At 39.5% G+C, this 14,087-nt stretch overlaps 1 protein-coding gene across 2 annotated transcripts in view; it reads left to right on the top strand.

Moving 5' to 3' along the window:
* RELN (reelin) overlaps window positions 1-14,087 on the top strand; it is a 272,240-nt gene that overhangs the window by 165,243 nt on the left and 92,910 nt on the right. For both annotated transcript variants that reach the window (XM_021384542.1, XM_021384541.1), the window contains exons 12-16: window positions 4,122-4,273; window positions 7,161-7,273; window positions 8,951-9,159; window positions 12,418-12,546; window positions 13,640-13,749. In XM_021384542.1, the coding sequence (XP_021240217.1) occupies window positions 4,122-4,273; window positions 7,161-7,273; window positions 8,951-9,159; window positions 12,418-12,546; window positions 13,640-13,749 (713 nt within the window). The remainder of the gene's footprint in view (window positions 1-4,121; window positions 4,274-7,160; window positions 7,274-8,950; window positions 9,160-12,417; window positions 12,547-13,639; window positions 13,750-14,087) is intronic.

The raw sequence follows: 14,087 nt of genomic DNA, 5'->3' as shown, positions 1-14,087 counted from the left end.
CCTCGCTACAACGCCATCACAACATCATACTGGGTAACGTTCTCTGGTACAGATTTTTACAAGCATAGCATACAGGCTCTTGTTCATGGCTGGCAAAAATGCATAGATAATGGTGATGAAAAATGAACTATGTTGAAAAATAGTGTTTTGTAGCTGAGAATTTGCTCTATCAAACGGTGTTATTGTCCTTTTTGTATCTGTTGTAGTTTCCATAGAAATAAATAGGAAACGTTACTTTTGGAGCAACCTAGATATGTTTAGTAATCATAATAATTACAAAGTGGAATGAGCCTTACAGTCCTGCAATGTAAGTTTCCAGTTTAACCTAATATAGTGTATTCCCCTATTGACTTTTCTGTTTACAGAATTCATTAGTAAATAAGGGTTCTGTTCTTCTCTGTTATAAACAACTTGGTGGCTTGGTGGATTAATTCTAATCCATATCTTTCTTAGAATGCAAAAAAAAAAAAAAAAAAAGTATTTGGAGTATCTTATTTACTCATGAACCTGTAATCTTGGTTAGAAATAATTTCTTCAAGCACAATTTTCCATACGGTTACCTTCTGTGTAAGTGATTTTAGAGAACAAGTTGGCAAAAAAAAAAAAAATTTATATACTGTGGTCACTTTTCTGCTCAGGCTTCTGTCAGTTGGAGGCTGATGGGCTGGGCTGTAATTCCAGAAAGCTGTGGGATTGTGTCTCCCTTCCCTTCTTTCATGTTGGGAGTGTAGGAAATACTTGTCTCAAGAGAAAAAAATGTCATTGAGGTCATTGTCTATGAACAGGGGCAGCTGCAAGTAGCTTCACCTGCCTCATTTTCCTCTCAAAGAAAACACAAAAGCATCCTTCATATGGGAGAGCAAAGGGAAGCTGACATGTTGATCATCCCCATCTTGCTCCATGCTAAAAGCACTCTGAGGTGAGACATCTGAAAGAGCCCAACACTGAGGGCAGAGGAGCTTACTGTTATTCAGGGTGACTAGTATTTTTTACGTCCCCAGCATAGAATAACAGAGAGGCTTGGGTTGAAATGGACCTCAAAGCCATCCAGTTTCAGCCCCCTGCATGGGCAGGGCTACCACCCACCAGATCAGGCTGCCCAGGACCCCATCCAACCTGACCTTGAGCACTGCCAGGTGTGGGACATCCACATCTTCTCTGGGCAGTTGTGCCAGTGCCTCACCACCCTCTGAGTAAGGAATTTCTTCCTAACATCTAACCTAAATCTCCCCTTTTATAGTTTAAAGCCATTCCCCCTTATCCTATCACTGTCTGCCCATGTAAAAAGTCAGTTTCCCTCCTGTTTATAAGCTCCCTTCAAATACTGGGAGGCTGCTTTAAGATCTCCCTGGAGCCTTTTCCAGGCTGAACAAGACCAGCTCCCTTGACCTTTCTTCATGGGAGGGGTGCTGCAGCCCTCTGGAGATCTCCATAGCCCTCCTCTAGACCCGCTCCAGCAGCTCCGCACCCTTCCTGTGCTGGGTACCCCAGGTTTGGATGCAGTACTCCAGATGGTATCATATGAGGGCAGAGGATGGGGGAACAATCACCTCCCTCTCCCCACTGGCTACCCTTTTTGATGCAGCCTAAGATTCTCTTGGCCTTCTGGACTGCAGGCACATGCTACTGGCTCCTGTTAAGTTGTTCATCTACCAGAACCCATAAGTCCCACTCTGCAGGGCTGCTCTCAATTAGTTATTCTCCTTGTCTGTACACGTATTTGGGATTGCCCTGACCCAAGTGCGACACCTTGCACTTGGCCTTGTTGAACCTCATTAAATACACATGGGCCCAATTTTCAAGCCTGTCCAGGTCCCTCTGTATGGCATCCCTTTGTTTTGCTGTGTCAACCACATCACTCAGCTTGGTGTCATCAGCAAACTTTCTGAGTGTACTCAATCCCACTGTCTATGTCATTGATAGAGATGTTGAAGAGAACCACTCCCAAGATGGATCTTTGGGAACTCTTGTCACTAGACTCCACTTGTACATACAGCCATTGACCACAGCCCTCTTGCTGTGGCCATCCAACCAATTTTGTATCCACTGAGTACTAAATACTTCATATTTCTTCAACTTAGAGATAAGAATGTGGTTCAAGGCCATGTAAAAGGTTTTTCATGTGTCCAGGTAGACAATATAAAGCAGTAGGCTTCATGAATAGGGTTTGCTATTAGTACCATGCATCTTTCTACTGTCGTTCTGTTTCTTTTTAATCACAGAAGTTAGGGCCTGTTCCTAAAAGTGAATCCTAAAAGTGAACAGAACTTCATATCTGAGGATAGAGGTATCTCTGGTGTCTCTAGCACATGCATTGCTACTTTGGATGTCCATGCCCATTAAATCTAGTTTAGATCCATGTATCATCCTATCATTTCTTATATAGAGAAGAATTTCAAGAGTCATGTGAGAGATAGATGTATCCAAATGTAATATTCAATGAAGAACATCTGCATCTCTGTCGTGCCATCACCAAGAGATTTTCCCTGTTTATCTTTACAGTCACTGTTTTCATTTGTTTTTCTTTAAGTGCCAGTTATTTTATGTTGTAGAACTTTCTGGTTTCCATTATAATGCTGCCTAAAAGGAAAGGATCCCTGGAAACCTCCATGATCTGCATCATTCATGACCTCAAGTTGTTTCGTGGGTCATCAAAGAGACTGTTTTAATTGAGCTAAATAGAGCATACAAAAGATCAATGGAGCATTGTGAGATTTTGTCATGTAAGTTAAAGTAAGCACAACTGTGTTATTCTGTGCTTGTCTTTGGCCCAAGAGACCCATTTTCAAAATTGTATTTTGATTGTATTGCACATTACCTTTAAAATGTCTGCACAACTAAAATAGGGTTAGGTTAAACTGCTTCCATTAACATATTTATATTTGTATCATAAAAGCTTTTCAATGACGCTAATCTTGCTAATTCCTGTGTGAATGACTGACAATTTTAAAGGAGGATTTTCAAGCAAGCACATTGTTAGTCTGTCACAGCTTAGGTCAATAAGAAAACTGGCAGCTCTTAAGATCTTAAAATACATCTTGAAATAGTGTGAATGGTTAAATTGATAAGCAGACTGCTAAATTGTTGAAATGGCAGTTTTTGAAATTTTCATACTCCACATTGGTGGTAGAGATTGTTTCTGCTAGAGTTGGACAGGAAATGGCTTTGTCAAATGGCTTTAAATCTTAAACGTTTTCTCATTCTCTGAATCATTGGTTAGTGACACTGGCTACTTAAATGACTGGATTGTTAAGTATTAATGATTGTAAATATTGATTGCTTTATTGCCTTATAATTTTAAAATACTTCATTATGAATTAAAACTTCAATATGAATAATTCTGTATCAGACCAAAATAATGTCCAATTTTTCAAGTTTCTAATCTTTCAAAATATTTTAGTCAAGTTTTAAAGAAACCAGTGTTTTCATGATGAAAACATATTTTGAATAGAAATATTTAATTGAAAAATTCTGCAGCAGCTCTTTTAATTATCACTGAATAAAAAATAAGATAAAAACTGATAAAGATTGTATCATCGCACATTAGAAGAAACCCAGCAATTTTTGTTTAATCTTCTGTTCATGTGTTTGTTAAAAGTGTAACCCTAAACGCTCAAAAAGATGAAAAGAGAGCATTTTTGGTTATTACCTACATATTTAATGACTGACATAGCAGATATGGAAGATGTGCTTTTTCATGTTTCATTTGTCTATGAACATTCTATTACACAATATGAAACAGAAGGCAGTTCTGTTTTAAACATTTTCATGCCAGAAAAATAATGAAGTAATGGAACAACAAAGCACTAAATATTTGGTAATAGCATCCAAGCTATTACCAAAGCTTAATTTTTTAAATGATTTTAACTTTTCTACCAATATATTTATTTTTAAAATTTATATTACTTTTGTTTTAGACTGAATTTAAAAACTAACATTGAATAAGCAAGTACATTTCTCAGAATCACGTTTTGAAAACTGCGTTGTATTGATTTTATTGTACTTTCTAACAGTAGCAACAGGTACTGCTTTGTATAAAAATGAACTCCTAGAACATGTTTTGTATGAATTTATCAGTAACGTGCTGCTGCACATTCTGTGCCTGCTGTCGACCTCTCCAGGTGGGACGTATTAGGTGCTGTCATTGGTACTGAGTGTGGGACGTTGGAGTCTGGCTCGTCTATGGTATTTCTCAGAGATGGAGAGAGAAAAATATGCACTCCGTATATGGACACTACTGGTTATGGGAACTTACGATTTTATTTCAGTATGGGTGAGTATATATTCCTAATAAAATAAAATGTGGGACACATGAGATTCAGATTACACAATGCACATAAGAAATGTTTTAAACATTCCTTGGAAAAGGATGGTTCAGATTCATCACAGTTACACCCACGAGGATGTAAGACAGACAAATCTTGGACTGAGGGTCTGCTCTTCTGATGTTCACAGAAATGTGAAAACATGGTGGGCACACAAATAGCCCTCCTAAAAATATTCCCCCTGATATCACTGACTTACAGACCTTCCTTACCCAGATGGGGCATTCTGTGTTTAGTAGCCTTTGGTAGACTTTTCTTCCATGGATATATCTAGCCAATTTGGCTGGTATAAACACTTAGTTCCAGATTAAAACAGCAACATGACAGTGTCTCCATGTGAGGTCAGTGTCTAATTTTCCTCTGTAATTAGAGATGTGATCAGTAGAGTTACTGAACAAAAATGCATTTGATTCAACAGGAGGCACTTGTGCTAGACCAGCTGAGCAGTCCTCTGGGCTCCACTGACTGCACAGGTTGGATATCCCTTGGTATAAAAGGAGGCTTACAAACCTGCTGTGCTCATAGTTGTTGGCTCACCCTTGTTCAGTCCTCAGGCAGGATTTACAGGGCAAACACAGGTTGTTGTTGCTACTGGAGGTGTCCAAGAGTACCTGAGAAGTCAACATAGTGCTGGCAGATATAATCCAGGACTTGGACAATCACAGCCGGCTGGAGCAGTAGGTGAGCCAGCCAGGCCCCTCTGCAGGGTCTAGCATGCTCCTTGGCAGTAGTGTTTCACCAATGGAATCTGCCTGTTTTGTCCACAAGATCCTATAACAACTCCATAGTATAACAGTTCTTCACATGAAGAATTGTTCTGCATGTGTCTTCACATGAAGAAGTATCTTCATGTCTTGTACCCTCTAATTTTGCAGAGTTCTCCTTACTTCTCGTGGTAGAAGATCTGGTTGTATCTTTATCAACCTCACCACACCGCAAAGGATTCTAACTGAACTCATAATAGTTTCTGCTCAAAAGCTCTTAGTTTATCACTGTATTCATAAGCATTTTGTTCTAATGTATTTACCCAGGGTGGGATTCATCTCTTGTACACAAAACACACCGCTGACCATTATAGCCTTGGAGAAGGCCTCTGTGCATCATCCCTTGTGGAAAGAACTGACGTGGTGCTAGCACCTTCTGTGGGCTTTCCTTTTAGAACAAAGTGCAACTTCAGTGATTTACTAGGGCTAAGAAATCATCTAGGAGCAAACTTGTACTATCATTCCTCCTTCCTGCTGTTGTGATCAGAACAACTGCATTAGTTTGGTGTTGTAACTAACCAGAATTCCTATGGATATTGTGGCTATCGTTCAGTACCTTACAGTGTTTTTCCATAACTTTTATTTTGCGCATAAAGGAAATTGCATTCTGTTATTCTCTCAACACCATGTTTAGAGTAGGTGAGGATTTTTGTTTAAAGGTAGAGAATAATAAAATAATAAAGGAGGAAGCAGATACTAAACTTATGACCTCCAGAAGCAACCTTTTGAATCAACAAGAAAAAACACATTTATTTAATGAGTGGAAGGCGTCATGTTATGGCTCTTAATTGTTGTACATCTCCTCTGTGTTATGTGAATTACCAATAATGCACAGGAAGAACAGAATCCTATTTGCCAGTTCTCCCAAGCATTACAGCACCTGCAAGAGAAACAGGAAAGAAATTTGCTCAACCTTCTGAACCTAGGGGAGAAGTTGTCAGTGCATACAGGCACAGAGAATAGTGTGTTATCATTAGAAAATGTATTTTGTTGTATTTTTGCATTAAGCAGATCACAGTTTTAACACTTCAGCAAGCAGAGAATTTGAATGAACACATGGATATTTCTTACTGCAGTATAAGCAGCATTAAAAATGCACATCTTATCTAGCTCTCTAGATAAGCCTATCCCATTCCAGGAGCTGGGCATCTGTAGTGAAAAGATGTAGAGAAAGCACATTGTTTATGCAACCTTCCTACTTTATGGACAGTTCAAAGAAACTTCCTCATCCTGTTTTTTGCTGTTTGTTTTTCAATACCTGTGATGCCCGTAGTGTACAGGAAAATGACAGGCTTCCTGTTTCAGTTACAGATATTCTCTTTTAAAAATCTTTTCCAGTTTGATGATGTCCATTTTGTATCTATTATGCAGTACTCATTGCACAAACTTGCCAATATATCTGCTCTTCCAGAGGAGGTTATTAAGAGTTTTTAGATTCTACCAATACGAACATATGTGAAATCCTGCCTCATTCCAGTGAGATTACTACATCACAAACATTCTGTGTGATACAGTAGATTTAATTCATCCTGTTTAGGATATGGTATAGACAATAGAAGAAGCAGCACAATGAGTAAGATATGCAACAGTCTCTCCCCCTTCCTACTGAGAGCAAGTTCTCAGCTGCCAAACTATCAGCTGGGAAGTATTTGAGGTCCTCATATATAGTGTGTGGCTGCATGGTGTAAGTATTAGATAACAGTTTGCTGATCTCCAAACAGACAAGAACTCAGAAAGCAGAACATTTCTATGTAAACAGGATTTGAAACATACAGATAGAAGTATTGGTCTAGCCACAGCATTTTCTATTTAAATTGTTTTGATAAGCTGATTAAGAGAGTTGCTTGAGGTTTTCATAATTGTCAACCCCCTTGATCTCTGACATGGTGTATCAGATCAAATAGTTCTTATACAGTATGTCCTGAGGGCTTGTGTTCTTTTATTTCATATCTTAAGTTAAACAACATCTGATAGTATTTATTTTTGTAAGTTTGTCTGTGTAATATGATCCCACTTTCCAATAACAAGGGCTTCAGTTAATTCTTTTCTCCCTCAAATGTGTGTTGTACAGGGGGAACCTGTGATTCTGGAGAATCCCACGAAAATGATGTCATCCTTTATGCCAAGATTGAAGGCAGGAGGGAACACATAGCTCTTGATACCCTGACCTATGCTGCTTACAAGGTAAATCACCTTAAAGAAAGTAGGTGGATGGGATGGATTGATCAATCTCTGTGGTGTTTAGCAATAGGACAAGGAATAATGGCCTAAAACTTGAACATAGGAAGTTCTGTCCTAACATACGGAAGAGATTCTTTACAGTAAGGGTGATGGAGCACTGGAATAGGTTGCTCAGAGAGGTTGTGGAGTCTTCTTCTATGGAGATATTCAAGACCTGTCTGGATGCCTTCCTGTGCAACCTATTGTAGGGTACCTGCTTTAGCAGGGGAGTTGGACACGATGATCTCTTGAGGTCCCTTCCAACACCTGCAATTCCGTGATCTGTTTTTAAGCCATTTCATTGATGTTGTATGTTGAATTCCACAGGGGCAAATATGACCTTCCCCGGCATAGAATTCATACATAGCTCTTGTAGTGAAAGGGTGCCTTTATAACACAGCACAGTGGTTGTTGCTGAGCAGTGCTGCATGTTGGGTAGTGCTGGGATAACAGGCAAATGGGCAACAGGCAACAACGCTCAGTCATCAGCTGAGAACTGTGCTGATTACATCTCCTCACCAATAATTACTCTTCTCTCCATTCAAGGTCCTGCCAGGCACAGTGCAATATGCAGGAACCTTTGTCTTGAGTGGGTCAGTCCTGGTGGGCTCAGTGGCTGGGAGGAGAGTTACTCAGGAATGCCAGCATGCCTTTTCTGCACCTGATACAGGAAATTACACATTTTATACCTTTTTTTTTTACTTTTTAAACACAGTAACGTGCCCTTTAGAGACAGCAAAAATCAATGTACAAATACACATTTAACGCATACACATGTGGATGTGTTACAGTTTCAAATGCACTATGTTTATATATTGTGGAGGAAATTTGGTGGTAAATATGCAGCCACAGATCCATGTGCATTTTCACTGTAATTGTAGAGAATTCTCATTCTCATTTAGAGGAGTGATGTTTATAGTTACATCAGGGTTTGACCTGAATTTGGTTGAGTCATTTGCATTGTTTCATTGTACATAGTTTCCCTCCTCTCCTGGTTCTGTGTGAAACACAGGGTAAGACTTTTTCAAAACTAAGGAAACCGTGATTGTAAAATAATAAAAAATTAATTGGAGAATTCAGGGAGAGACAGGATCTGAAGTTACACTGAATTCATTGTGGAGCTTTTTTTAAAACAAGCAGTTTTTAAGCTGATATCCTCCTTTGACATAATGAAGGTCTAATTGCATTCCCTTCTGACAAAGGCTGGGCCTCATAAAGCAGTACTTTCATTTATTTCAACAAAATTACATCATCCCCACACATGCCTGTGAACTCACACGGTTACTCTCTTCTCACGTACTCAGACCTGCAGTTACACTGCATTTTTTCTGTGAGCCGAGAGACTGCAGATACAGTCTTTCCTACAGTGTCTTTACAACCAAACAAACCAATCCCACTAAGCTGATATGCAGCACTGGTACCCAGAATGCCAATAGCTATGCTCGTAATATAAAATAGGTTTTATTTGAGTTCTTCTGTAGAAAACACATGACTAAAAGAAAAGTTCACAAACAAGGAAATAAATGGGCATGTTTCATTCAGTGCATTTGAAGCCACTTTTCTATTTTAAACAGGACTTTTCCATGTAACCCTTTTTCATATTACTTGTTTTATTTAAGCCTGATTTAATTTCTTTTAAAGGTTCCATCTTTGGTTTCTGTTGTCATTAGTCCGGACCTGCAGACTCCTGCAACCAAGTTTTGCCTGAAACAAAAGAGTCACCAAGGCCACAACAGGAATGTCTGGGCTGTGGATTATTTCCATGTCCTTCCAGTGCTCCCTTCCACAGTGACTCACATGATCCAGTTTTCCATCAATTTGGGTTGTGGAACATATCAACCTGGTAACAGGTACAACAGGCTCTTTCAGTTATCACCTTTCTGGTGCATTTTTTTCTATAGAATCTATATGAGTATTTATGGGCGTTTGTGTTTTTATTCTCAGAAAGAAAATACTAATGACAAGTATAAGCTGCTCAAAAGTGAATGTTTCTCCTGTTTCCACAGGCCCAGGCTGATATATCTCCCATGCAATAAAGAGTCTATTAAATAGCCTTCCAGGTCAAAGTGTACTTTTCTTAGTCCATTATTCTGAAATATGCCTATGATTTCAAACTGACATTTACTCCAGTTTCTAATGGCTATTGGTTTCATTTCTTAATGAAGGTGGAAGGTGTTAAAGACAGCAGCCTACTGACCTCCAAAAGATTATTCATGCCACAAGCATAAGTAATTCTTGTAAGAGTGGTGATAAATAGCACTCATCTTTGAATGCCACCGCTGTGAGAACCTCACTGCTCACAGACTGACCACAGAATTCTTTTGTCCGCTTCACTTCCTTGAGTCATTCAATGAAGTTAAGGGGAAGTGAAAGGGAAAGAATGAAGTCATGTGCTTCTTTTTGTTTTATAAAATCATAGAAATGTTTGTTGAAAGTGACTTTCTGAGATCATTCTGTGAAACCTGTGTCTGTAAGTGAGATTATTGCCCGTATAGGTCAGGTCAGACCAGGCATTGCCTATCCATGACTTGAAAACTTCCATGGATGGACATCACCTAACCTCTCTGGGTGACATGCATGAACTAAAAAGCATTACCTAATGTCCAGTCTAATATTCTGGAACCATATCTTTATGGACATTATTCTCTCTATTTGCCTGCCACTATTGATGAGTTTGGCTCTGCCCCCTGGGTGAGTGACCTCTGCATCATCCCAAACTGCCCCTGCTCACCAAACTGGGGTTGACTCCCCAGCCCCTCTTGGATCAGCGCTTGGAGCCACAGATATCTTATTCTGCCTGGAGAAGACAAGGCACTGGGGAGACCTCATTGTGGCCTTCCAGTACTTGAAGGGAGCTTACAAACAGGAGAGCGACCAACTTTTACACGGTCTGATAGTGATAGGACAAGGTGGAATAGGTTTAAACTAAAAGAGATGAGATTTAGATTAGATATTAGGAAGAAATTATTCACTCAGAGGACGGGGAGGCACTGGCTCAGCTGCGAAGAGAAGCTGTGGATACTCCATTCCTGGAGGCATTCAAGGCCAGGTTGGATGGGGCCCTGGGCAGCCTGATCTGATGAGAGGCAACCCTGGCAAGGTGGTTGGAACTGAGTGATCTTTAAGGTCCCTTGCAACCCATGCCATTGTGTGATGTAATTCTATGTTCGGATCTCAATTAATACAATTTCCTTCACAGTCACCATCCCCTTATCCCTATATACGTATGAGACTCTTTATCCTGATATTTTCTGAAGTTTAAGTTCATTTATTTTTCAGAGTAAGAGCCAAGAATTTAAAGTAGTTGTCTGTATCTACTTCCACATCCATGCCCTGTGGCATCTTCTTCCATCTGGAAAGAGCTGCATTGTTTATTTGCAGTCCTAGCAGCCATCCAGGGCAGCAGAATTCAAGGGGCAGCAAAAGTGAAGGCATCACACTTATTTTTGATAGGAAGGGAAGACAACAGCATTTTTCTACATAGAATGTGAAAACTTTGCCTGCGAACACTCCTAGCTTGTAAGCATTCTGTATACAGAATCTCCGTCTTACATATTCTGTTATTGAGTAGGGATATAGTATATATTAAGAAAGATTAATATTCTTTGTTCACATAAACTATCTCTGAAGCAGAAGTGAGTTTCTTCATAACAAAAGAAGCACTAGGTCCCCATAACCACTATTTGTATTTCCCAAATACAGCAACATTTCCTATCTCCTGGTCTACAGCATTACTCATAATGCCTTCATTACTGCAAATGTGAAAGACTTGCTCTGCAGATATTCAGTAAATATAACCCTCCAAGGTATCCATATGGTTAAATCTGAAATGAATTAGTCAAAAACTCTGTAAAACATTTCAGTACACACTTAGAATATCACCGTGATGGTATACTTTAATGAAGTAATATTATCAGCAAATTATAATGAAAAGGAAAAGTTATAATCCAGTAATGTTGTACAGAATATATGAATTACGACTTTTATAGTGTTCCATTGATATTACTTAAAATAAAACAGAATATTACAAGCTAATTATATGCTTGAAATTGCAAGAGTATCTTAGTAGAATACTAAATCCTTAATAAATCCAGCACTTTTAACATTATTTTTTCAAGGGCTTCAGAATGTAAGATATTTAAAGATTTGCTTATACTCCAAATTCTAAACACTACTTTGTTAAATATGCAGTGAAACAGGGAGGGAAGATTTTAGTAATAGCTTTCTAAAAACTGATCTTCTGAACTTCTGAAAGTATGGTTTTGATAACCTTTTGTCATAGACTCAGTCTTACGGATTTTCTGTTTCTCCAGTGTCATTATCTGCACACAGACGTTTTGGTTTACTGCTAGTCAAGGAAAGCAGAGAAGAGCAGGTTTTCCTGGAAAATCTGGAGTTTTCTCATACAATTATGAACCTATGACTAACAAAACTCATCGCTGAATGCTCTAGGCTCTGTGAGGTGGAGGAAGCCTCCAAAGAACACTGTGGCTCGGCAACGTGAACACTCCTGCATCACCCAGGCCTCTTCCTGCCATGGGGCTTTTGGAGGATGCCTTCCCCAGGTTCCCTCCACCCTTGCAGTTCTGTGCCAAACCTGGCCATTTTCACTGTTCCATAGCTCTTTTCTGATCTCTGTTTAGCCATGATGGCAGGAGTCCAATGGATTTAATGTTTGTCATCAGTGAAGGGGAAGAGACAACCAGAGCATGAGTAACTAATGCTTTTAACACCATTAGTAGCTGGTAATTATCAGAGTCCTGTGCTCGCATATTTCTGTCCAAGTTTTCTCATTATTTTTGAAACCATACTCAGTATGGTTCCAGCTCAGATACAAAAGCAACATCAAATTGCCTTAACACAGCATAAAAACACTGTCTAGATGGTGTCCAATCAGGGACTAAGGGCTAGGAGAGTCCTCAGTGTCTGGTTTTTTTTAAACATTCAGATTTGTTTCATGTTTTTATCTTCAGGATTTTTCATACTGAAGATCTACTCAATATTATTTCAGATTGAGGGGTTTCTCTGTTGCAGTATTTCTGCTTGCGTGTCTCTGCCAGGTATGCTCACAGTGCTTTTCTTCTTTCTTTCTTTCACTGTGCTGCCAGCGTCAGCTTGGAATTTTCAACCAACCATGGCCGCTCCTGGTCCCTGGTCCACACCGAGTGTTTGCCTGAGATATGTGCTGGGCCCCATCTTCCCCACAGCACTGTCTACGCCTCTGAAAACTACAGCGGGTGAGAGTGTTCTCTGCAATCTTAACTGAGATGCAGGATTAGAGGAGGAAGTGAATTATGGGTGACAGGAGAAAGAAGCAGAGCACACAACCCCATATCATCTTTCATTTTTGACTGGCTGAGCACAGCAAGGGAGGAGTGTTCTGGACTTCCTGGCTGCCCAGTAATGAAATTTGAAAAATATGAGACTGCTTCTGTTGAATAATTTTTTCTTCTGATGCTATGGATAAATTACAAAAAAAGGGGGAGGGGGAGAGGGAGACTGCATGCTGGTAATTAAAAGAAAAGTTATACTCTGTCAAAGCTGCTGAAGTTTTCTTTTTAGTCAGAGGAACCATCAGTCAAAGCCATATTTACATCCTCAGACACCTTTTCTCACCTGGAATACTGATGTTGGGTTACACTGAAGTGCATCCTCTGTGCTTCAGCAGATGAAGTATCTTTAGTACTGCTCTGAGTGTGTAATGAACCTGTGCCACCGTATCATCCCATGGCTTCCTAACTTCCATAAGCACTTCAGAGCCATGGGTATGACCATGAGAAGAAAATGTAGCTGAAGCACAGCATGATCTGGTGACCCTCATTTCTGTGTCATCTTCATATCAACCATTAGCCCTGGTGTGTGCAGCAGGTGCAGCCCCTGTGGATGGCAGGAGAAACAAGGCCCAGCTGGATGGTGGGCCACATCCTCCATGCCCCGCTTCCCATTCGCAGGGGTTTCCACCCAGCAGAGTTCAGCTGCACTGAAGGGTTGAATTCGGTATGCAATTTAGGTGATACTTACTGAGATGGAGAAGTTGCTATAATGAAATAGATGAAGATCCTTACTGACTTCAGATATTCATAAAGGGGAAAAAAACTGCTGGGCTTTATAATCTAATAATTAACATTGATATATTGCGTGAAAATATCACAGGCCATGCTCTGTTGTATTTTCATTTATACCTTCTAAAGCTGCAGTAACTTACTTGATTCATTGAGCAGATTTTAGAATTAAAAATTCTCACCAAGCTTTTGCAGTGCAATCAAACGCATTCAATCACTTAGTAACTGGCGGTGTAAAACATTAGAATTTGTGTTACATGTATTTCAGGTGGAACCGAATAACTACTCCTCTTCCTAATGCAGCATTAACAAGTGACACCAGGATTCGCTGGAGGCAAACAGGACCGATCCTTGGAAATATGTGGGCAATCGATAACAGTCAGTATTCTTATCCACTGTATCCGCTTATCCATCTGTAGCAATAATGCTACAGCAGAAGAATAAATTTTTATATGCTGCTCCAAGAAAATATTTTCCAGAATCAGAGATCACATGATTCTCAGTTTGTAAAATTTGTTTTCTTCTCATCTTCACTCAGTAACAAAACAAGTGCATTTAAAGCCAGGGGCAAATTCTGTCATTTGAAAAGACAATACACTAGTAGACTATTCTTTTTTTATTATGATTTTAATCAAATGCTTTCCAGGAAAAGATATCGGTGGCAAGCACTTAATGTAACATTTCCTCTACCTGCTTAGTCCAAATTACGTAAATAG

This window comes from Numida meleagris, chromosome 1 (assembly GCF_002078875.1).
Source record: "Numida meleagris isolate 19003 breed g44 Domestic line chromosome 1, NumMel1.0, whole genome shotgun sequence".
In the NCBI taxonomy this organism is placed as follows: Eukaryota; Metazoa; Chordata; class Aves; order Galliformes; family Numididae; genus Numida; species Numida meleagris.
This window is presented reverse-complemented; position numbering and strand designations above follow the sequence as displayed.